This window comes from Dendropsophus ebraccatus, unplaced genomic scaffold (assembly GCF_027789765.1).
Source record: "Dendropsophus ebraccatus isolate aDenEbr1 unplaced genomic scaffold, aDenEbr1.pat pat_scaffold_360_ctg1, whole genome shotgun sequence".
NCBI lineage: Eukaryota > Metazoa > Chordata > Amphibia > Anura > Hylidae > Dendropsophus > Dendropsophus ebraccatus.
Genome location: NW_027209996.1, coordinates 1 through 25,888, shown reverse-complemented (window position 1 = coordinate 25,888; position 25,888 = coordinate 1). Strand labels below are relative to the sequence as shown.

At 43.4% G+C, this 25,888-nt stretch overlaps 1 protein-coding gene across 1 annotated transcript in view; it reads right to left on the bottom strand.

Annotated features, from left to right (window-relative positions):
- The window catches only part of LOC138775898 (phospholipase B1, membrane-associated-like), a gene marked incomplete at its 5' end in the record, with an annotated part of 51,900 nt that extends 26,017 nt beyond the window's left edge, over positions 1-25,883 (bottom strand). Inside the window, 29 exon segments of the mRNA XM_069956082.1 lie at positions 175-256; positions 2,362-2,462; positions 3,363-3,428; positions 3,952-4,032; positions 5,212-5,263; positions 8,001-8,092; positions 8,094-8,110; positions 8,741-8,784; positions 9,390-9,463; positions 9,668-9,726; positions 9,825-9,885; positions 10,209-10,274; positions 10,501-10,572; positions 14,386-14,481; positions 14,607-14,711; positions 14,893-14,974; positions 16,520-16,620; positions 17,972-18,037; positions 19,443-19,523; positions 20,648-20,708; positions 21,154-21,262; positions 21,930-21,956; positions 21,959-21,972; positions 22,690-22,763; positions 22,896-22,954; positions 24,902-24,928; positions 24,931-24,967; positions 25,238-25,321; positions 25,857-25,883. Coding sequence (XP_069812183.1) covers positions 175-256; positions 2,362-2,462; positions 3,363-3,428; positions 3,952-4,032; positions 5,212-5,263; positions 8,001-8,092; positions 8,094-8,110; positions 8,741-8,784; positions 9,390-9,463; positions 9,668-9,726; positions 9,825-9,885; positions 10,209-10,274; positions 10,501-10,572; positions 14,386-14,481; positions 14,607-14,711; positions 14,893-14,974; positions 16,520-16,620; positions 17,972-18,037; positions 19,443-19,523; positions 20,648-20,708; positions 21,154-21,262; positions 21,930-21,956; positions 21,959-21,972; positions 22,690-22,763; positions 22,896-22,954; positions 24,902-24,928; positions 24,931-24,967; positions 25,238-25,321; positions 25,857-25,883 — 1,917 coding nt within the window.
- Positions 25,884-25,888: the final 5 nt, after the last annotated feature.

The window sequence follows — 25,888 nt, the reverse complement described above, 5'->3', positions numbered from 1 at the left end:
CACCTAGTGGTCAATGTAGTAATGGATTTCCAGGAGGAATAAGAGATGGACGACACAATGAAGAGTGAAAGACAGACAATATCCAGAATTGTAATTTCATGGGGAATATATGTATATGTAGGAGAACTAACAAGTCCATATGTCCTAATATAAGGGACTTAACGGATTGTGTACCTGATAGGCATAGTTGGTGCTTCTAACATCTTCAAACTCTTGAGTATTGGGCTGGACGCTCAGCAGACAGGGACACAGCATGCTGGGAAGAGACACAAGCGATACAGGTTATACATACTCACACCTACTGTCCTTGTCAGGACTATGCTACCGTATATGTGTCCACACTACTGCTCTGCTACCTGACCGCTCCGGAGTTGACGCGGGACCGGGATGAAGACGATGCGGAGGAGAAGCCCTGCTAGGTAATGTATGCTGCAAGGGCAGCAAGGACATCGGTAACGATGTCCCTGCAGCCCTTGCTAAACGATCATCAGGCCGTGGAATAGGCCCAGTAAACGAACGCCGATCTAGCAGATTGGCGCTCGTTTACATCGTTGATCGGGCCTTGCTCGGCCTGTGGAATAGGACCCCTAGACACTATGCTGCAGTATAGAGGCACCTGCCACAGTGTTCAGGCCTGGGCTGGTTTTAGAGGGTGGCGAACTAGACAAATGCCATGGTCTTCTATTTTCTAGGGGACCCCTTAGGATACCAGGAGTTAAGTAAAATCACTCAGTATTATATAACAGTGTATGGTGCTGGAATTATATGGCAGTATTATTATATTTAATATTGCCTGTTAAATATTAAATAATAGCTGCATATAGCAGAATTATCACTGTCATCATATGACGGTATTATTCAGGCTGTATATGGCAGCATTAGCTCTGCACTATTTAACAGTATTATGTAAGCTGCATTTGGTGACATTAGCTCTCCACTATATTGTGGAATTAAGTAAACCACATATGGCATAATTATCTGAGCACTATATAATGGTATTATGTAAGCTATATATGGCAGCATTAGTTCAGCACTAATTTATAGTATTATGTAAACTGCATATGGCAGCAATAGCTTGGCACTATATTGTAGAATTATGTAAACTATATATGGCAGAATTATCTTGGCACTATATCATTGTATTATGTAAGTTACATATGGCAGAATTATCTTGGCACTAAATGATAGTATTATATAGGTTATATATGGCAGCATTAGCTCGGCACTATTTTGATAATATTATGTAAGCTGCATATGGCAACATTAGCTTGCCACTATATAATAGTATTATGTAAGTTGTATATGGTAGCATTAGCTTTGCATTATATGATGCTATAATGTCAGCTGTGTATGGCAGCATTAGCTTGGCACTATATTGCAGTGTTACGTCGGATGAAACTATTAAAAAACACTGTGGGGGACATTTATCAAGAGAGTCTTAAATAAAGCCCCGCCCCCTCTTCCCCGGCCGGATTTCCTAAGAGACGCACACCTCTTAGTATGGTTGGCTGGCCCTGTGCCTGGTGCGGGCTTTGTGCAAAAATCTACACCTGCTGAGAGCTAACGCTATGTTCCCACTCTGTAAGACACTGGCCATTCCGTGAACCGGCCGGGCCACGCAACGGCCAATGTCAGAAACTGCAGTACTGGCCGGATGACTTTTACTGCCACTGAATTCGGATGCGGGCGCATCCGTGCGCACCCGCATCCGGATTCCATGCTGCACACAATGGAGCTTGCAGTCAGAGCCACACTCTCCATTGTGTGCACTAACAAGTTTTTTTTGGCCACTATTCAATGAATAGAGGCCGCAGAAAACTGACATGTCAGTTTCTTGCGGCGCCGCAAGGGATCCCGGCTGGAGTGTATATAATGTGTATACACTCTGTCCGGGATTCCTTAGGAGGCAGCACTACGTTGTTACAATGGTCTTGATTATTACGAAATGTACGCAGTGGGAACATGGCCTAACAATGCATTTATTTCAAATAGTATTAAAACCAACATGGTAGTATCTGGAGGTGGGTGCTGTAGCTGATAGAAAGACTCATTTCTAGAGATTTCTAGAGATTTCGATCCGAACCCGAACTTTCGGCATTTGATTAGCGGTGGCTGCTGAACTTGGATAAAGCCCTAAGGCTATGTGGAAATCATGGATATAGTCATTGGCTGTATCCATGTTTCCCAGACAACCTTTAGAGAGTTCAGCAGCCCCCGCTAATTAAATACCGAACGTTCGGGTTCGGATCGACTCGAACCTGAACCCTGTTTGCTCATCTCTACTCTTTCCCCTCAGTACAGGATAAACTTGGCTCCACAACAATGAATCATCTAGGGGCCACCATCCAGCAGGTCCGTTACCTTGTAAGTAAAACTGGGCAGTTCACTCGATCATCCAGCACGGCCTCTCTCAGCGGGATTATGTTCATCACCTCCACTAAGTTGACAAAAGCTCTGGGAACCTGACAGTGGAAGAGAAATATACCTCAGGTCAAGTAAGAGACAAAAGTCAGTGACACAGTGTATACAGATTCATCTGCTGGGTGTTCACACACGGCGGAGATGAGCAAATGTCCAGACACAGGCGGCCCTTCCATTATACCGCCTGTCTCTGCTCACGCCATCTCTAGGCACTTTGGTGTTACAGTGTCCATTACATGTCCGGCCATTGACAGCAGCCACCATCGCTTATATGCAGTGGTGTCGTGAACAAAAAATCTGGACTGCATCGTGGACTGTGACACACTGTCTCTAGTAAAAAATATAATCTTAAATCCAGGCAAGAGGTGCCCAACCCTATCTCATCTATATCCAGACTAGAAGTGCCCAACTGTATCACATATTGTATAAAGGCTAGAAGTGCCCATTTGTATATCATCTTGTATCCAAGCTAGAGGTGCCCAACCATATCTGATATTGTATACAGGCTAGAGGTGCCCAACCATATCTCATCTGTATCCAGGCTAGAGTTGCCCAACCGTATGTCATATTGTTCACAGGCTAGAGGTACCTGACCAAATCTCACTTTGTATCTGTGCTAGAGGTGCCCAACCATATCTCATTTTGTATCCAGACTAGAGGCTCAAATGGGGTCCTAGAGGGCCCTCCGCACAATTGTATATGTATAGTTTTTTTTTGTCATGCAATGTATAATGTCATATGTCACTGCTTCAGTCATCTGTGTAAGGGTGTATCTAGGCTGGGTATAGCAGGCATTATCATAAGACAGCCCTATGGGCCTTTGTTAGGTCTCAACCTCAAGTGGAGGTTTTCTCTACAGCACCACAACAGAAAGCATTACACTGTGTCCATTCACATCAATGGACTGTCTATGGACTGTATAGAGCTTTAGAGGTAGTTACCTGCTGGTGCAGTATATCGAGAGCCCTCTGGATGTTGGTGGTGTAAGATGATGCTGAGAACACATTCTGAGAGGGAAACAATAAAAAGAAAGGCTGAGATACACTGTATATCGTAGAAGTATTCAAACTGATTTAAAAGGGTTATCTAGCTTTGGAAAAACATGGCCACTTTCTTCCAGAGACAGCACCGCTCTCGTCTCCAGTTTGGGTGCAGGTTTTGCAACTCCGTTCTGTTGAAGTGAATGGAACTTAATTGCAAACCACACCTGAACTGGAGACAAGAGTCTTGTTGTCTCTGGAAGAAAGTGGCCATTTTTTTTCTAATGCTCGATAACTCCATTACAGAATCGCCCTGCTGACTGTTTCCATGTGCATTATATTACTAATTTCTAAGTTCTCTCAGTTCTAGTGTTCTCCAGACTGTAACTCCCCAGATTTTGCAAAACTACAACTCCCATGATGCATCATGGGAGTTGTAGTTTTGCAACAGCCAGAGAGCCATAGATGAGAAATACCCCTTTTAGAAGCCTTTTAAGCACTGCTTTTGGGCATTAGACTCTATTGAAGATTCTCAAGCATCGGGACTTACGCTGTCTGTACAGGAAGCACACAGGTCATTGGCCCCGATGAAAACTGTGATCACTTTCCAGTCATTGTTAAAATCGACTCTCTGCAAAATAATAGAGATTTTTTTTATATTATGATATTAGTAATTAATTACTATGACATATAGTTACAGTTATTATATATTTCACTATTTATTATTTACTTTTTTATTATTTAAAGGGAAACTCCACCCAAAACTTAAACTGTACTCTGGTTTACTGTAGTGCTTCTATGATCTGTGGATTTCCTGGTTTCTAGTGGAGTTTAGCTGTTTATGCTTTTCAGATCTCTCTGCATCCCACTGCATCCCTTATTTTGTAGTTTTTACCTCATACTTGTACTTGGATTTTTATATACTTTCCCCTCCCCTGAGGAATCTAGTAAAATAGGAGAATTCCGTTGGGAGTGTGAGAAAACATTATAGGACTAGAGTATCAGGGTAAGTTTGAGGTAGGGGTGTCCTGTTAAACCTGAGGTAGCAAGGTAGTAACTTGTACACCCCTAAATCTGTGAGCCTTAATTTGGGGCGGTGTAGCTCTCTCCCCATCTTTGGAAGTTGATGAGATTGTCTGTCATCATCAATCTCATATACGCTTGGCACAGCAGAGATTGCATTCATTCTGAAGAGGGAGAGGCACCTCTGCCAGAGGAATATATCCCCAAGAAAAAAATAATGGAAATCCAACATGCCCGACCAGGATCAGAAGGACACCATACATATAAGATGTTCGGCCCATCTCACAAAAATTCGTAGGTTCAGCAAAAACAGCACCACGCCTGTCATCAGGTTATGTGAACTTCAATGGAACTGAGCTGCAATACCACACACAACCTAAGTACAAGAGTGGTGCTGTATCTGGAAGAAAGCCGCCATGTTTTTTTAAGCCCTAACCCATTATATCTTATGTCTATACCCAGCTTTAGGCTTCAATAATGAAAGGTTCTCTTAACATTACCACTGTAGTTAATGCTTTCTGGAAATGCTGGGTGCTGTAGTTTTGCAGCAATTGAAGAGCAACTGGTGAGAAATCACTTTCCTACTCATTTCTGTGATTATACATATTAGCTCTGCTCCAGAAGAAAGAAACATGAAGCAACGTCCAGTAGGTGGCAGTAAAGAGAACATTTTTTCCATTCTGAGGGAGAGCTAATTTGCATACTTTTTTCCCAGAGAGCATTGGACTCTTTATCTCTCCACAAGTTAAAACTGCACCCCAAGAGCACAGATCATGTAGTAACGCACATTGTCTTGCTTCATCTGATCAACCAGAGCTTGAGCCTGGGCGGGCATATCACTGCAAAGAAAGAAGACATTTCTTTAGACATTACATACAGTATATAGTGTTTTTACTGAATTCAACTGCTTGTCAACACCTTACCCACTATACTTGATAGCAGAGCATTTGCTAAACAGGGGCTAAACCAGTGGTGGGAGTAGGAAATGTAAGGTAGTGAGCACACTTCTGAAAGCATCTTTTGATATGATGTGAGATCAGTACAAATTCATAGTTGCCAACAGTCCCGGTTTTGCCTCGACAAAACCATGTCCTGGGTATGTCCTGAGAAGCCCTGCCCCCTGCTGGCGCGAGTAAGGTCACTCATGAGGAGCAGGGAGAGCAGTCGCTGGGGGACTAGAGCAATCATACAGGTGAGTTATGTATAGCAGGAAGATAATGAAGGGAGTAGTAGTTTGATGATGGAGGGGCAGGAGGATAAAGTCGTAGTAGTATGATGATGGAGGTTTTAGTAGCATGATGATGGAGGGACAGGAGTATGAAAGTGTAGTAGTATGATGATTGAGGGGCAGGAGGATGAAGGAGGTAGTATGATGGTGGAGGTGCAGGAGGATGAAGGGGGTAGTAGTATGATGGAGGAGCAGGAGGATGAAGGGGGTAATAGTATGATGATAGAGGAGCAGGAGGATAAAGGGAGTAGTATGATGATAATAGAGAAAGATGAAGGGGGTACTATGATGATGTAGGGGCAGGAAGATGATAAAGGGGTAGTAATATGATGACGGAGGGGCATGAGGATGAAGGGGATAGTAGTATGATGATGAAGGGGCAGGAGGATAAAGGCGGTAGTAATATGATGATGAAGGGTATAGTAGTATAATGATGGAGGGGCAGGAGGATGAAGGGGGTAGTAATATTATAATAGAGGAGCAGGAGGATTAAAGGGGTAGTAGTCGTGAGCAGCGTGGCCTTCTAAGGAAACCTGTAGAATGTTGCTGTTGGGTTGTAGGTCCATATTAGACAGCCCAACATTTCCAAGTGCTAGATTGGCACTCGCTTACCAAGCCTATACATGATTTGATAATTGGGCAGCAAGGGCTGTATATATGATGTTAGCAATGTCCATGCAGTCCTTGTTTTTTACATAAAAAATAATAAAGAGAATACTTACCAATTATCCCCTGGTGTTCTGCAACCTTCTGCCTGTGTTCTCCGCTCACGCTTCTGGCCCCATCTCATCAGTGACAGGCTGCTCAGTCAATCACTGACTGAGATGGGACAGTACAGCAATTGATTGACTCAGTGGCCTGTCATTGAAGAGAAGAAGCATCAGGATGAGCAGGGAACACAGGCAGAAGGTTGCGGGACACCAGGGAAGCATGGGTAAGTATAAACGTTATTATTGTACCTACACGTAATAATAATTTTAAAGAAAATGTAAACTACAATGATCAGCTGGTGATCCTTTCTTCTACTGATCATTGTGCTTATTACACAAAGCGATTATCTGCCGAGTTGGCCTGATTCAGCAGATTATTGCTCTATGTAATAGAGCCCTTAGGGCCTGACAGGGGACAACTGATGCCAAAAGGAAGAAGAACTGAGGAAGGTTGTGACCGCTGAATGAAGATGATCTGAGAAGACCTCTGCTGCTTGGGCTTGGACTGTGTAACCCAGGAGCAAAGGCTGATTGATGGGGGCCATGATTTCAGAGCTACAGCTAAGGGTCCTAGGTGGACAAATCGATTTTTCATTTACTCAGATTAACGATAAACGATTGCAAACGATTGCTTTTGTTAATTACCTGAAATCGTTCACCACAATACACAGAACAATAGCCGTCAGTTACGATGGCAATTACGAACGAACCATGTGCACATACACAGAAAGAATTGCGAATGATTAGCGAACAATTAACAATGATTTTAAGATGTGATCAATGACATACAAACAAATTTTCGATACTCGTTTGATCGTTGACTGCATACACACAGAAAGATTATCGCTTACATTCAAATAATATAATAATTTTTACACGATAATTGTCCCATGTAATAGGGCCCTAAGACTGGTCTGCTGTAGTGCCACAGCCGATAGGGAGCGGATATAGCAGGAGCCTCCAGCCGAAGATGGCTGAAATAAAACATGATCTTGCCGGAAAACTCGCTAGGCCATTGGTGACGCATTTCGGTTACCAGGTGCCGACTGCTTGTGTGCCTTCATCCTTATAAGAGACAGCAGCGACCAGGGTGGGAAGGAAAGCTGGACCACAACCACTAACCCTGGTCAATGCTGGCCACTTTATGCTGAGCCTGCAGCATACTGTAGATCTCTGCTGTATACTGAAGCTATAATGGATATATCATTTACTTTACTAATAAACGGGATGTATGCTCTAGTTCCTCTGTTCCCAGAAGCAAGTAGATGGTGGCGGCAGGTAATGAGAGGTAATGAAACCTGTGTGCAGTAGTTTCCTATCTATTACATAATGGGTGTTTGTCATTGTTTTACTGCAGGCTGTAAAATGTACATTTATCTGTTGTATATATCACAGTCTGCTATAACATTAAAGCAAAGTACAAGGCTGTATAGAAAATCCCAAGATAATCCAGTGCACAGGAACAGGAAGAGCCGCACCATTGAACATGTAGAACAAGTGTTCTAGTGCTGCCCTATACAGGGGCGATGTCAACCCCTCCGATGGCCAGGACACTCGGCACTACATAAGCAGTTCTGCAGCTTCTACAAATGTTAACTTAATAAGAAAGAAATGATGGATAAAAAGTGAAGTTCTTACTAAGCTTTAGCCCCGGGAACGGCCTTATTGAGAAATGAGCTGAATGAGCTGCTATTCCCAGCCTCTATCGAGTATCCCGTAACAAAAGGGTTTAAACTCTCGTAGAATATCTAAAAGACACAGAGACACATAGTATGATAAGGGTTAAAATAACAAAAGTCATAACATTCAAAAGTGACCATAAACTAAATATTATATGAGCCTAAAAGAAAAATCATTTGGTCTTTATATGTTTTTTTATATTATTGGAATGACCTGTTCCTTGTATTCGTTGCCTTGTAAACTCTATAACATCGGCAGACTTTATAGTGGCGTGACCCCAATGGAGGACCATTTTTACATAGTTTGCTCCATTAATCAATCAATACTCCAGGCTGCTGATACTGTTGTAGTCTGAAGTGGGGAAAATGGGGTTGTCTACTTTGAACAACCTCTTTCCCTTTGTCCTATTAGGGCAGTGACCACCCACCATGAGCTCATTGGAATAGTCCAAAGTGGCAAACCCATAAGCCTGAGCGCAGTTCTAAAAACCCTGGCCTGTATACTGTATGTATTACTTGCTTGGCACTACATATGTATGGCTGCCATCAAATACTACTGTACATCTCTTCTGTAACAGCCTTTTCAGGGGAATAATTTCCTGATGCAACTTCTGAGGCCATAGCAGTGTACTTCCAGATGGCAGATCTGCGGCGATCAGTACATCATTATATAAGTATCACTTGCTGTACTGTACTTACTGGGTAGGGTGGTGACTTGGTCTAGAGTAGAATCCCCTCCAATGCTGAAATACATTGACATAATGCATCATTATATGTCAGACATTACATGGCACAGTAATTGTTGAATGGAGTCCTCCTGTCCATCTTAAAATGCTCCTATTTGTTGCATTAATTTTTTGAAACAATATTAAATCTGAGTTGGAATAATATTTAAATACTTTTTTTTGTTGTTTTAAATAAACCTTTCACTTGTGTATAGTTCATTAAAGTATCCCTTATCCTGACTGGTTCGCCAATTGTTCTATGTAGGGATGGTCCGAACCTGCCGAGGTTCGGGTTCGTATGAACCCCGAACGCTCGGCATCAGATTCCCGCTGTCTGGACGCTCCGTGCAGCAGGTGGATACAGCGGGAGGACCGCCTGGAAAACTGGGATACAGCCTATGGCTATGGCTGTATCCCAGTTTTCCAGGCGGTCCTCCCGCTGTATCCACCCTCTCCACAGAGAGGGCAGACAGCGGGAATCATTTCCGAGGGTTCGGACCATCCCTAGTTCTATGTATTAGACAGCAACAGTAAAAAAAAAAAAAATCCCCAATACCATTTTTATGAAGATTTTTGACATTCTGTGTTGGGGTCAGGTTTAATTTATCATTTAATAGCTGTACCTCCATGATAATCCACGGTATTGTTTGATTACATCCAAGACATCGTTGGGATTGGAGCCAATTCCATTACCAGCCTGAAACACATTATCACACAGTCATGACAGCTTATGGTGAGAGGGACATGAGCATAGATCACCTCTAAACACGGATGCACAGTACAAATATGTATTGCTGGCCTTTTAACACACTGGTTTTCCTATGGATGCTCATTGGCCTGTGGTATAAAGTAACCCCACAAACATTGGTCACTTTGTATTAAATTGTATTCAATTACGTACAGTCAGGGAATCACCAAGAGCCGCAACAACGGTAACGTCTCCTGGTCGAAGACTGTGGACTGCAAAAAGATGTAAGATCATAAATATTCTACTTAGATTTACGCCATAAAGTAAATCAGTACAGCCAAACTGCATAGTACAGGTATATGGGTCTTACCTGAAGTGGGTTTTGAAGTAGATGGGCTGCGTTCTACACATTCCACCTTGCTCCCATACACCTGGAACACAAAACAGTAAGTGAGAACATTTCAGAAAATTTATTTGTGCAAAAAGTTTCCTCCAGGTGTCATATTATGGTTATTCTTAATACCTAAAACTGGGCCAACACCTTGGCAGCCCATGATCCATTCACTAGTTTTAGGATGATCAGCCTAGGTACTGAAGCTGTGGTGCATGTGGTCCAACCTGTCTACATGTCACATCTCGAGTGTTACTCTAAGGCTGTGCCATTCATACGGGTACTTTCGTATAATTTTTGAGCAATCAGGAAAACACTTTGTAGAGACACTAATGACCAAGAGCCCAGACCATCAATACTCACTGGGTCAGTGGTAACAGTGGGATAGACATAGTTGCTGTTCTTTGCAGTCTTCACAAATGGGTCACTCTAAAAGATAAAAAAAAAATAACAATATTTACTTGGCTCATGGCCTTTAGGTTGTGTAATTTCACCAATTAATATCATGTTTCAAGTACATGTCCACATGTCCACAAGATGGTCCCATGTCCTACATACATATAGTTTTCATTGCCTTTGGCCCATAATGACAGAATTTTTTTTTTATAACTCTACTTATATTAATAGAAGTTAAGTCTAAATCCAGCATGCCTACCTCTGGGGGGCAGAAAATACTGATGTTCTCATCCAGTGACTGATTATCGGTCTTTTTTCCGACAGGTTCGAACTAAGAGACAAAGAAAGAATGTGGGAAAGTTATTATATGACCCTTTTAACATGTCCCTTAGCAAGAGCTTGTCAGACCTGCTACTGTGTTCATCCCCAGTCTAACCCATCCAGACCCTATGTCCAACATTGAATCCGTCAACTTCAGCTTTGCTCATGGTGTGGATACCACTAGCGCCTCTTGGACTCAATAAAGGAATTTGTTTTTTGAGGAGTTCTATGTAAACTTTTAGTGGTGGAGTGGTATGTCTTGTATATATATATATATATATATATATATATATATATATATATATATGGCAGGTTTGGTGATTTGTTGAAGATTAGATTCTAGAAGTCACTATGACTAGAGATTTGCGGACTCTGAATTTAATCGATGAGCCATACATTTAAAAAAAAAAAAGTAATATAAAAGTTGTCCCTATTTCCATGTGTTCTGATTCCCGGAGAAGTTTGATATGACACAGTCCTTAGAGACCTCAAAGTCTTGTACCAGACTCCAGGAATCAGAACATTGGGTTTGCTGACCTTTACTGTAGATATGCTTATCCATAACTCTTTCCATAGCTCTGTGATGGAAGGTCTAGTCCTGCCATCATTCATTTATGCAGTGGCGGATTAAATGTACCCTGGGCCCCGAGCTGTCCACCCAACCTGGGCCCCCCCCCCCAGTCAATCCGCCCACATTATGATCCGCTACTGCCCCCCCCCACACGCTGTCCCCAAAAAACACTGCCTGCCTCCCCTCCCTGGTGACCCCAATAAACATAATGTTTGGTCCCTTGCTGTTACCCCCAGTAAGCATTGTCCACGGCACTTCCGCTGCCCCCAATAAACATATTGCCAACTCACCCGGTCCCCTGATGTTGCGCCCCCCCCCCCCCCAAGGTCACAGCAGCACAGAGGATGTCGGGAAAGGAGGGGGCTGATCTTATAGAGGAGGTCACAGGGTCACAGCAGCACAGAGGATGTCAGGAGAGGAGGGTGCTGATCTTTTAGGGGAGGTCAAAGCAGCAAAGAGGATGTCAGGAGAGGAGGGTGCTGATCTTATAGGGGAGGTCACAGCAGCACAGAGGATGTCAGGAGAGGAGGGTGCTGATCTTATAGGGGAGGTCAAAGCAGCACAGAGGATGTCAGGAGAGGAGGGTGCTGATCTTATAGGGGAGGTCACAGCAGCACAGAGGATGTCAGGAGAGGAAGGTGCTGATCTTATAGGGGAGGTCAAAGCAGCACAGAGGATGTCAGGAGAGGAGGGTGCTGATCTTATAGGGGAGGTCACAGCAGCACAGAGGATGTCAGGAGAGGACGGTGCTGATCTTATAGGGGAGGTCAAAGCAGCACAGAGGATGTCAGGAGAGGAGGGTGCTGATCTTATAGGCGAGGTCACAGCACCACAGAGGGTGTCAGTAGAGGAGGCTGCTGGTCTTATAGGGGAGGTCACAGCAGCACAGAGGATGTCAGGAGAGGAGGGTGCTGATCTATAGGGGAGTTCCCAGCAGCACAGAGGATGTCAGGAGAGGAGGCTGCTGGTCTTATAGAGGAGGTCCCAGCAGCACAGAGGATGTCAGGAGAGGAGGGTGCTGATCTATAGGGGAGGTCACAGCAGCACAGAGGGTGTCAGGAGAGGAGGGTGCTGATCTATAGGGGAGGTCACAGCAGCACAGAGGATGTCAGGAGAGGAGGGTGCTGGTCTATAGGGGAGGTCACAGCAGCACAGAGGATGTCAGGAGAGGAGGGGGCTGGTCTAAAGGGGAGGTCACAGCAGCACAGAGGATGTCAGGAGAGGAGGGTGCTAATCCTATAGGAGATGGTCCCCCTTTTCCCCTTATAGAGGGTCCCCCTTTTTCCCTCTTTATAGATGGTCCCACTCTTTCCCCCTTTATAGATGGTCCCCCTCTTTCCCCCTTTATAGATGGTCCCCCTCTTTTCCTCTTTATAGATGGTCCCCCTCTTCCCCCCTTATAGATGGTCCCCCTCTTTCCCCCTTTATAGATGGTCCCCCTCTTTTCCTCTTTATAGATGTTCCCCCTCTTTTCCTCTTTATACATGGTCCCCCTCTTTTTCTCTTTATAGATGGTCCCCTCTTTCCCCCCTTATAGATGGTCCTCCTCTTTCCCCCCTTTATAGATGGTCCCCCTCTTTCCCTCTTTATAGATGGTCCCCCTCTTTTCCCCTTAATAGATGGCCCCCCTCTTTTCCTCTTTATACATGGTCCCCCTCTTTCCCTCTTTATAGATGTTCCCCCTCTTTCCCTCTTTATAGATGGTCCCCCTCTTTCCCTCTTTATAGATGGTCCCCCTCTATAGATGGTCCCCCCTTTATAGATGGTCCCCCTCTTTCCCTCTTTATAGATGGTCCCCCTCTTTTCCTCTTTATAGATGGTCCCCCTCTTTCCCCCTTTATAGATGGTCCCCCTCTTTCCCCCTTTATAGATGGTCCCCCTCTTTTCCTCTTTATAGATGGTCCCCCTCTTTCCCTCTTTATAGATGGTCCCCCTCTTTCCATCTTTATAGATGGTCCCCCTCTATAGATGGTCCCCCTCTTTCCCCTTTTATACATGGTCCCCCTCTTCCCTCTTTATAGATGGTCCCCCTCTTTTCCTCTTTATAGATGGTCCCCCTCTTTCCCCCCTTATAGATGGTCCCCCTCTTTCCCCCTTTATAGATGGTCCCCCTCTTTTCCTCTTTATAGATGTTCCCCCTCTTTTCCTCTTTATACATGGTCCCCCTCTTTTTCTCTTTATAGATGGTCCCCCTCTTTCCCCCCTTATAGATGGTCCTCTTCTTTCCCCCTTTATAGATGGTCCCCCTCTTTCCCTCTTTATAGATGGTCCCCCTCTATAGATGGTCCCCCTCTTTCTCACTTTATAGATGGTCCTCCTCTTTCCCTCTTTATAGATGGTCCTCCTCTTTCCCCCTTTATAGATGGTCCCCCTCTTTCCCTCTTTATAGATGGTCCCTCTCTTTCCCCCTTTATGGATGGTCCCCCTCTTTCCCTCTTTATAGATGGTCCCCCTCTATAGATGGTCCCCCTCTTTCCCCCTCTATAGATGGTCCCCCTCTTTTCCCCTTTATAGATGGTCCCCCTCTTTCCCCCTTTATAGATGGTCCCCCTCTTTCCCTCTTTATAGATGGTCCCCCTCTATAGATGGTCCCCCTCTTTTCCCCTTTATAGATGGTCCCCCTCTTTCCCCCTTTATAGATGGTCCCCCTCTTTTATTCCCTTTATAAATGGTCCCCCTCTTTATAGATGCCCCCCCTTGCACAGCAGTCAGTAAATAAAAAAAAAAAAACACAACTCACCATCCGTTCCCCCGTCGATCCTCTCGGCTCCTGGTCTGTCCCTCCGCCTCCGGCTGATGTGCGGCTGCCGGGGGTGTCTCGTCCTATCCCCGCATCACACAGCTCACTATGCCGCCTGGGCCCTAACTTCCGGTACAGAGCGTCTTTAATGTGCGCTCCCAATACCGGAACTTAGGGCCCAGGCGGCACAGTGAGCTGTGGACGAGACACCCCCGGCAACTGCACATCAGCCGGGGATTATTGTGACCGCAAGCCAAATAATGCTTGCGGTCACAAGAGTGCAGTGGCGGGCCGGGCCACAGCGGCGTGGGCGGATTATAATGTGGGCGGCGCGGCATGGGCCCCCCCGGAGCCTCGGGCCCCAGGCGGCCGCCCAAACCACCCACATTATAATCCGCCACTGCATTTATGTACATTTATGTATACTCCTAGTAGACTCCATAGTCTTGCAACAGACTTCACTGGGGAATTAGAACACTTGGAAAGGTGAGGATCAGTAGGTTTAAACTCACCATATTTTTCCATAAACCTCGTGCACCCTGAGAATGAGCCTTTTCCCCGAAATGGAAACAATCTGGAGCCATGAAGGATCTGTCGGGCACGCCTTTCTATACAGAACACAGATATAAGTCTATAGATTACACTTAAACCAAGATATTCCAAAGAGTGGGTGACTTGACTATGAATCCCTGTGAGTTGTAAAATTTGGGATGTTCCCATTTGAATTACTTACATCATTCCTCGGTATTACAAGACGCTCCAGGAACGGCTGAATGACGACTGTGAAATCTTCCTTGGTGTCGTACCATCCAGTTTCCACCAACTGGCGAGTTTTTTCCTGGAAAAACAATAATGATGATAATCCATACTGGATTGTCCACTTGTATGCAACAGATTGGATACAGATTATATCCAATTATATCTACTCAAGAAGTGACAAGAGAACCATAAGGACTTCATGGAATGTTTAGTATGTGAGCATACCCCAAGATGTGATTTTTTTTTTCATGGTTACTCACTTGGTACTGCTTGTTAAATAATCTAAGAGTTGAAATTTGAGTAGAACCTTCTGGGTTATCGACCACACACCCACAAAGTGCACTGTGGAAAGACACATGAATATCGTTCAGTCATTCACCATTTTTACATTATAGACAGGATCGCCCACACTATGGAGGAAGCCACTGTGGATGGTTGAATGAATAAGCACACCTCATTTGTTACCAGTTTGCTCAGGCATTAATACAGTATTTTCTTCTATCAGTCATACAACTGAGCACCCCACCATTACCACTGGGCTGTTTCTAGGGTTAGAATCCCACTCCACCTACTGTAAAGCAAAGCTTGCCATCGGGTGGGTGATAGATGAGCAGAATGAAGGAGCGGTAGCCCCTCGGTTGCAGTGTTAATTTTATTTGGAATAGGCCAGAGAGCACCACTGCGCCTCAATTTGGCCGACTGGTGGGATTCCTAAGAACAGGTCAACAATTAAAAACGGAAAAAAGAGGACTCACGTATCTCATATTTAGGATATTGTGAGGAAACCCAGATCTTTAGGGAAAAAATAAGGACGATGCAACAACTTGACTGGAGACATCATGAAGATGATGGACAAAAGGGTGAGAAGGTGGAAGATGAACATAAAGGCTGAGAATCATAGGGAGCACCCAGTATTATGACCACTGACACAACATCACATTGCTGTATTAGATGAACTGTATATCAAAGTTATAGATATGTTACAGATATCTGGGACATCCCACGACTCTTCTACAGGTTAACCATTCAAGATCAGAAAACGCCTGTCAATAACTGAGACCTCGGTATCTGCTCTTCATCGGGTCAAGGTGTTCATCATGACAATGGTATCCGCAAGCAATGGCCTTCAGTACTGATAATGGCCATAAATATGTATGATAAATCCTTGTCTTGTTGTGCTTCATCCAACTTCTTTATATATCATACACTTTCACTTTATATACTGATTTAATTTTACATGAACATGGATATTGAGTTAGTATACCTAAAACTAAGGTTGGCCATATGCTTTCTCTATTCTATATGGGAATCTCTCCTGACCCTCCATACACCTGTATATTCATCTTGGCTATGCAAGCATGTATTCTGAATAGGAGGAGGCTAGAAAGCTGCTGCCAGACACCTCCGTCCCTTTCTGATTCCTCCATCCCTTCCTGATTGAAAACAAAAGGATCAGGATGTTAAGAGCCAATTTGGTATTTTTCCTCTTCCTTAATATCTGTTGTAGGGGTATAGTCAGGAGGCCAGCACACATATAAGGTGGCCAGCACACACATAAGGTGGCCAGCACACACATAAGGAGGCCATCACACACATAAGGAGGCCAGCACACACATAAGGACCATAAGACCAGCACACGCATTAGATGGTCTGCTTTAATGTGTATGGCTAGTGCTAGGCAGACGGGTAAGGGCCCTAATCTGAATCCCTGTACAGCTCCCTCTGCGATGGGGCCAAGGCCTGAAGCACCCATTGAGCCATGGATATCCAATTGTTTTTATGGTTTCCTTGCTATGCTCATGGAAATGCAAGTCCTGGGTTGACTGGTTTAAAGGACCATTTTTTTTTAATTTATTTATCAGTGACCTAAACCTTCACAACACTAACCTCATGAGCAGCTCCGGGCAGTGAGTATCCTTGTTATCGTAGAGCTCTTTCAGGGGCAAAATGTCCAAAACAGTCACCAGGTTTACAAACATCCTCGGGACCTGTGAAGAAGAAAAAGCATGGATGGAAGCAAAAATGGAGAATAATAACTAACATTTGGTTGTATTTTAACATGATGCACAATGGGGAATACTTTACCCATGTACCAACCATTGGTCTTGGTCAGGAAGCAAATACAGTGGTGCCTTGGATTATGAGCATAATTGGTTTTGGGACCATGCTTTTAATCCAAATCAACCAAATCAACCAAAGAAACCATTGAAATTCAGACAATTGGTTCCACACCCCCAAAATAATGAATAAAAAAAAAATTCAGAATAACATGTAAAACAAATGGAACAAACATTTAGAAACTGCTGAATATGGAGTATAATGAATAATAAGTGTATAAACCTGAAAGAACAGCTGCAGTTTGTAGATAAAGAATGGAGCTGTAGATCCCCATAATGCAGTGCCATAGTACAACAGGCTAGAATAGAGAAGCAGAGCAGAGGTCTGTGTGGTCACATGACAGCAATGGCGAGGGTATGTGTGTTTAGCATGGACCAATCACAGAGCTGTGCAGGAGGACAGTAACAGAAACCTCTCTATACAGCAGTGTGAGTGCAGGCACATTATAGCAGCAGTGTGTGTAGTTGAGTGTGAGTGCAGGCACATAGCAGCAATGTATTTAGCTGAGTGTGAGTGCAGTCACCTAATAGCAGCAGTGTATATAGCTGAGTGTGAGTGCAGGCACATTATAGCAGGAATGGAGAGGATGGGAAACACAAGGGCTGACAGAGACTGCAGGGAGCATGAAGGAATGAACAGGGCAGATGTGGACACATACATGCAGTACTCTCTGTCCGGGGAGAGTGTTAATGTCGGCTGATCGTTGCGTCGTTTGTCTTTCAAACATGTTGAAAGTTAACGACCAGGATAGCAGCGATCGCCTGCCGGCGCTCTGTGGAATAGGAGCAGCAGCAGCAGACCGCCGGTATCTTCTATGGGCTGCCCGGACAATGTAGCGATACCCTGGACAGCCCCCCCCGGACTCACGCGGTGGCAGCGAGCGGGGAGCACTTGTTTGCTCCTCACTGTTCGGCCCGTGTAATAGGGACTTTTAAACCAAACCAATGCTCTTAACCAAGTTACAATTTTTGCAAAACGCTCTCAATCCAAGTTACTCCTAAAACAAGGTTCCACTGTAAAATGCATATTACATGTGATATCCCAGTAAAAAGTGTGCTACACTGATGAGACTAGACTATGAGGTCTACTAGGTGGCTATAGGGGCCACCAGAATTCTGGATCTTCATCCATGTATTTATTTTACAATGAGCGAAAGCCTGGACAGTCCCAGTACATAGGGATCTTGTTGTACATTGTGCTGCTTTAAGCGTTGTACCGTACCTCTTGCTGCAGATAGTCCAGAGCCTGCTTAATGCGGTAGACAAACTGTTCTGGAGAGTGATAAACCTAAAAAAAAAATAGGAAACAAATGAGGTCTTCTCGCTCATTTTTTTTTTTTTTTACTTGTGACACTTTTATAATCTGTGACAGATCTATAGAAACACGTTTTCAGGGCTCCATCAGACTGACCTTTGGGGTATCAAAATGGGATGCCAATATGTGTCTCAATGTATTGACGATGACTCAACTATGACCATGTCCGGTCCATTTCCTGAATGTGTATACTGTTTGTACAGATTAACTACATTTGGTCTATTAAAGTCTATGGGTCTGCTGGCATTCTATCGGGCTGTATATTGGGATTGCACAAATGTGAATGGGACCTTAGGGTATGTGCAAACTACGGAATCCCGATGGATCACCCGTCGCGGATTCCGCAGCTCGCCCCCACTCGCTGGCGGACGGAGGCATCTCCGCTGGTCCCATGGGCTTCATTCTGTTTTGCCAGATTCTGCTGTCCACCCGAAGAATGAACCCACTCATTCATTGGGCGGATGGCGGAATCTGGCAAACCATAGAATGAAGCCTATGGAACCAGCAGAGATGCACGGGTCCGCCAGCGAGCGGGTGATCCACCAGGTTTCGTAGTGTGCACATGCCCTGACTGTAAACTATTTTGCATTAATACAAATGGTAGAATGATAGAATATACAAGTATATCATGTACCGTCTACATTTCAAAGGGCTAATATATACTGATAAATGTGTATCTAAATAAGGGACTTTCGTTTTCATAACATTCCATGTGATGACCTGTGGAGTCATTACCGCTAGGATACTGATAGAACAGGAGTATTTCTATATCTGAAGGATACTATGGCAATTGATGAGGTGTTTGTCATATATTGAAGAAGTTATCTCTTTAAACTTGTCAATGATCAAAAAGCAGCCGCCAGGATTATGGGAATGAAAATTCAATAGATGATGGGCCATGATGTCCCTACAGTTGTGTTACTGTTATCAGTGAATAGATAATACCAAAATAAACTTAGGCTTACAATACAGTGCATAGCATAGCCTGACATCAGTGTAGTGAAAAACGATATATGGCCGGTTCACACTACGTAAAAAACACATCCGTATTTCATGCTAACATACGAATTCTAGGGGCTCTACAAGACCTGGGGCGTACTACTAATTTTATTGTTAGGCTTTGTATGAATGGGACAGATAAGAAATGGTGCCATATTACAGAGATATATTCTCCTGTAGTACAATCCCAGGTGGGGCGGATGTCTCCACACATGTATGTATATGGAGCACATAGAATGGTTATGAAGCTGCAGGGGCTTCATGTGTCTCTGTGCAAACTAACGCACTATAGTCAGAAAAACACAGTTCTTTACTATGGAACGTTCATAAAAACTGGAAAAATAACATTTTTTCATATAAGGAAAAGAAAATCACATACCGGATTCTTGCAGATACCACATAAGTCATTTCCTCCTATAAAGATAGTCAGGAGCTTCCAGTCCTCTGTATAGTTTATTAGCTAGACAGGAAGGAATACAACAAAGTTACCAGATACACAGAGCTGTTGATGTTGTTGTTGTTGATGTTGCTGCTTGTGTTACATTTTCATAATATGGCTGTCACTAGGTGGCAGTGTTCCATTGTTCTTAGTGGCCGCAGAACATGGGAGGTGTGAGATTCTTTGCTAAAGCTTTAAAGAGTAATGGAGATCAAGGACAAGGCTGATGATGTGCATTATACATTTTACCAGGAGTGCCTGGCTGCCATTTTTTTCCATTTTTAAAGAAATATCATGCCGAGTTACTAGTGAGGAGGCTTTACCCAGTAAGGCTATGTTCAGACCTCATATTAGACCAGCCGTTCCGTGACCCGGCCGGTCTCTGAAAAGATCATCCTGGCCGGTACGGCAGTACCAGCTGGATGATCTTCAGGCCGCAGAGTTCTGAATAGGGTGCATCCGTGCGTGCCCGCATCAGAACTCTTCATTGCACGCCATGGAGCAAGCGGCCGAAGTTGCTGCTTGCGGCCTAGCACAAGACCACCCTGAAGTGACCGTAAGCTGTAAATCCTTTAAATTGTTGCTGTCATTATAACTTTCAAAATCTAAATCAACAGTAGATGTGATATAAAGCAAGTTTGTTATTTACAGTCATTATTTTTTTATGATGGAAAACATGGCACTTCCGTTTTCTGACAGTTTTTTTTTCAAGAAACCGGAAACAGCCAGAAAACAGGAAGTCTTGAGTTTCCAGGCCATCTGATCGCTCACAGAGAGAAGACAGTCATGTGATTGATGGACACAATGAGCCATGACTCTTTTTACTGGCTGGTATTGCTGTGTCTGTTTTTTCAACCAGCCCTAGTCAGAAAATCTGCCTTCTGGAGACTGGACCTGGATTTCTGGTAAGTATAGCTGTTATATAGCTGCCTTCAGGAGACTGGACCTGGATTTCTGTTGAAGTTCAGCTTTGTTTTACAGAATGATAAAAACACAAAAAATAATGAATGTATATTGCTTTATATCACATCTACTGTTGATTTAGATTTGAAAGTTATAACAACAGTGACACTTTAAGGATTGTGGTTGCACAGATGAAGCACAGTACCATGTGTAATGGGCAGGAAACCCTCATCGATACTCACTTTATTATTCTCCATTTGTTTTAGCTTTGTCACCAATAACTTGGACTGGTCCAGCATATCACTGAAACACAAGAAAAGGGCTCAATAGAAAAGTGATTGTAGATGGAACTACTAAAAACACATGACATGGCTAAATGTACAAAAAGTGCATTAAAAATTGGACTTCAAGTAAGCTACTCAATAGGTATAAACTAAGACCAGGTAGTCTAAAGAGTTTCACTACCTGACCCCTTTGTTCTCAGAGTGATAAGCTTGTGGCAGAGCTGCTGGTGGCGGCTTACCACTCGCTGTGAAGAAAACAGGAACTTTCAGCTGTTACAAATGTTCATGTGTATGGAACACAGGAAATATGACTGTTGGCAAAAGGCTATTGAAGTTGTATAGGCACCTTAATGTACATGTGGTAACCAGTATAGTGGCACTTCCTCTTGTTTCTTTGGAAAATAGTTGCCTCAGTAAAACAGAAAAAGTTTGCCCCGTGTGTGACAATATAGAGCCATACATACTCAGCCTTAGCTCCAGGAACGGCCCCGTTTAGCTTTGAATTAGCTAAATGATGAGACCCCCTTTTTGTGGAGTAGCCCTGTATATCTGGGTTGAACATCCGCAGGATATCTGTAAGAGATAAACTTTTTTTTAATGTTGTAAATGTAATTTCTCACATACCATTTGGCTTCTGGTAATAGCTCCAATGTCATGTGGTTGGATAGACAAACTAAAGCTCTATACCCAAAGGTCTACAGAAAAGGACATAGAGTAAATCTTAGCTCGGTCTCTTAATCGCTTGAGCCCATAGTTACTGCGTTGTCTGGGATAATAGTTAGGAAGCCCTCAATGTACTTCGGCAAGAGAAGGTCTCATAGAAGTCCCAATGGGTTCTCTTGGTGCTAGTTCATGCCACCCGTTTAACTGGTACAAGAAGATATAATTATTATTTTGTACCCAACCAGTGTCGGGATATCTGGGGCCCATCAGAGGAAATGATCCTGGGGGCCCACCAATGAAGAACCAGTGAGAAACAACATCAGTCAATGTTTGTGCAGGGTCTAAAGCTGGGGGCCTACCGGAGGATTCCGATACTGTACCCAACCAACGTCCCCTGTAAATGAGAATAGTGGTGTGATCATCCAGCTAGTTCTCATTTTCTATGTTCACAATGCGCTGAACTACGCACACTGTAAAGTGTGGTAAAGGGGGGATAAACACAACATTAAAGTGTTTTGTTTTTTTCTTTGTGGAGTTACCGTGTACAATGTAAAAAACAACTTCCATAAGTACCTACTTGCTATTGTGGTTACATTAGTGAGATCTTGTCCCCACCAATGCTAGGAGGAAGAGTAAGTGGTAATATATAGTCAGTACAGGGACAGCAAATGTGTGCAACAGATTTGTGAAATGGTTACATTATGGTGTTTAAAGAAGTCAGTTGAAAGTTTTTTTTTATCAAAGTATTATAATGCCCCCCTAAAAGATATACAAATCACCAATATACACTTATTATGGGAAATGCACATAAAGTGCTTTTTTCCTGCACTTACTACTGCATCAAGGCTTCACTTCCTGGATAACATGATGATCTCACTTTCTGAATAAAATGGTGATGTCACTTCCTGGATAACATGGTGATGACACTTCATGGATAACATGGTGATGTCATGACCGACTCCCAGAGCTGTGCGGGCTGTGCTGCTGGAGAGGATGATGGCACAGGGGATGCTCAGTGTCCCCCAGTGCCCTGTGTCCCTCAGTGTCCCCCTGCCATCATCCTCTCCAGCAGCCACAGCCCGCACAGCTCTGGGAGTCGGGTCGTGACATCACCATGTTATCCAGGAAGTGACATCATCATTTTATCCAGGAAGTGACATCACCATGTTATCCAGGAAGTGAAGCCTTGATGCAGTAGTAAGTGCAGGGAAAAAACACTTTATAAACATTTCCTGTAATAAGTGTATATTGGTGATTTGTATAACAATACAATACTTTAATAAAAAATTTCGTCAGACATCTTTAAGGAGACCTTGTCAAATCATCATATTTCTTACCTCCAGGATAATCCACGATACTCAGTCAACACATCTAACACATCGAGGACAAAGGCACCGGCACCATTACCTGCCTGTGATAGGGATGGCAGAGGGTTATACTAATAATTAAAATGCTAAAGGAGAGTTATGGTTATAGTCTAGGTGATATAGAACATGCTATCTCATAATTCTATGTGGAAAAGTTATAAAATGGCAGGACTTACAGTCAGCGAGTCTCCTAGAGCAGCAACTATTTTAAAATCTGCAGGCCTCAGGCTGTGAACTAAAGCCAAAGTGGATTATTATAGATATAAGTGGCATATAAACATAATCATATCATGAGAATAAAACATATATTAGAAACCTCACACACCATTTGTTCCCAATTAGGTTTTTGTTTGTTCTTTTTGGATGTCGGGTAGCTAAAAGCTTGAACCTATTTGTGTTGTGTTAGGGTACTATTCCACGAGGAAATTTTACGATGATCAATGATAAACAATCTCAAATGACCGCTATGGCGAATGACCTGAAATCGTTCACCCAATTACATGGAACGATGATTGTTACTTATAATAGTTCTTGTGGTCGTCCTGTCATCGCTACTGCGTTCGTCGCTACTGTGAACGACCGAATGACATCTTAATGCATGCAAACAATTTGCAAATGATCAACGATAAAAATAGGTCCAAATTCTATCAAACGACCAACGATTTCTCGTTGGTAGTTTAATCGTTGTCTGCTATTACACTTAACGATTATCGTTCAAATCCAAACGATCTAACGATTTTTCAAACGATAATTATCCTGTGTAATACCACCCTTGCTTTCTTCCTAACCATGATATATTTATGGCAGCCCAAGCTATAGGCCCTTACAGGGGTCCTCTCCGATTCCTGGAGATCTCCTGGGTGCGATGTCCTGACAAGACATCCTGGGCCCTGGCGTCAAGACATTGTGTAAGGTGGTGACCACACTAACAGTGGGTCTGTAATTATTTTGGGGTCTGGAGTGGGGTCTGTATTTATTGTATGGTGAAGAGTATTTATTCTAGGGTCTTGTCTGAGATTGATATTTATTCTTGTCTGGAGTCTGCATTTATTATAACATATGGTCTGTATTTATTCTATAAATTGGCTTTTTTCTCTCTAAATTGACTCTAAACACCAATCTGGGGTTTGTATTTTTAGTGGTCTGGGGTTTGTATGTATTCTGAGTCACAAATTGAAGACCAAACAGCACTTAATACAACAAAAGCAAGGTCTAGCCTGGGGTCTGTATATATCCTGGGTTGCAAATTTATTCTGTGATCAGGTCTGGGGTCTGGATTTATTTTGTGGTTGGGTTATGGTCTGGGGTCTAGATTTATTCTGGATTTGTTTTGTGGTCCAGCCTCAGGTCTATTCTGATCTTGTCTGGGGTCTGTATTTTTCTGCAGTTTGTATTTGTTTTGGGGTAAGGTCTTGGGTCTAAATTTATTTTGGGGTCATGTCTGGGGTCTAAATTTACTTTGGGGTCTTGTCTGATTTTGTTATGTGGTTCAGCCTCAAGTCTGTATTTATTCTGGGGTCTGGTCTATGATATTTATTTATTCTGGGGTCTATATTTGTTCTGTAGGGTTCTGGGATCTGTTTTTATTGTGGGGTCAGGTCTGGGGTCTTATTTATTCTGGGATCTGGTCTGGGGTCTGTATTTATTCTGGTCTGGGTGGGGTTTGTATTTATAATGGGCTGGTCTGGTGTGTTGGATTCTTCTGAGGAGGTCTGTGGTGTGTGTATTGTTGGTCTGTGTTATATTGGTAGGGCTGTGGTCTAAGCTCTGTAGTTATTCTGAGGTCAGGTCCAGGGTCTGCGTTTAATATGGGGTCTGTCTGTATTTGTTATGTGGTCAGCAGGTCCCGGTCTATATTTTTGTGGTGGTTCCGCTGAAAGAAACTTAGATCAAAATAGACCATTATGCTAAGCTAGGTAGAATCATAAGGTGTGGATGTTGTACCCATAATAAGAACCTTAAAAGGTGTTTCCGCCCTTCTCAGCCCTCTTAGAATACACCATTTAGCAGCTTCCTTCATCCTCATTGGTCACTATGGATAATAAGTCCAATCTGTCTGACAGTTCGGTAAGTGTGGCCAATGGCTGTCTGGGCATGCTGGGAGTTGTAGTTTTGTAACAGGTGAAAGATCACTGTCACATTAACAGAGCATTTACATTTACACATCACAGCCAGAGCTTACCTGAGTTTGGGACAGTGGCTGATGGGAGAGATTTGAACAGGTGAAACTGGAACCATATTGCCTTGACTGTAAGGATGAGACGTGTACTTCAGTAGGTACAGTATCAGCTATCACAGCTAAAGGTATACATAGTATAACAATTCCTACCATGTTATACATGGATTAGAGACCTATAGGAATAATGCCCATTATTAGGTAGGTCACATGCCCATAGGTGTCTCTGGAGGCTGGTTACAGGTTATATTGTACAGCAGACAGTATATGAAATGATGTGTAAATAAGCTGTTGCTTTCCCTAGAGCAGTTCAATATTAGTCCATATCCAGTCCATACTTACCTGCGCCTTACTCTCTTCAACCTGCATCATGTCCTCCAGCCACAGGTACGGACTGTTCTTATGTGTGTTCAGGAAGAGGGAATCCTGTATACAGAACGTTACATGAGACGTTACACTATCGCCTTGACCGTCTTAGGCCGCATTCACACTGGCATAATAATACAGATAGAGGTATTTTGCAGTTTTAAGTCATCAAATATGTGGTCAGTCCGCAACTTGTGGCCACAATAAGGACACACAAGGGGTACGTTATTTATCTTAGACTACATATAGTAGGGGCCTGCTCTGTGTTTGACACGAGATGTGGTGCATTACTGATGACTTCTCGCACAGCTTTCATAGTGGTGTTTTTTGCAAAACATATGTAAAACAGCTGCATTAGGCCCAGTATACTGTATGTACAGCAGTTCTTTATGGCCATAAATAGCATATGAAGTGTGTGGTGTTTTTCCATTTAATTAATTGTGTATTCTGAGGACTGATATGAATTTACACTACAAAATAAATCTCAAAACACTATGTGTGACCATAGCCTTAAAAGTGGGTGACAAAACCCAGCAAAAAACTCTATAGTGGCAGTCCACTGTACGCCAACACCCCTCCTTATGTCAGAGCTTACCTGCTGGGAGCACTGGACTTCATAAACATCCC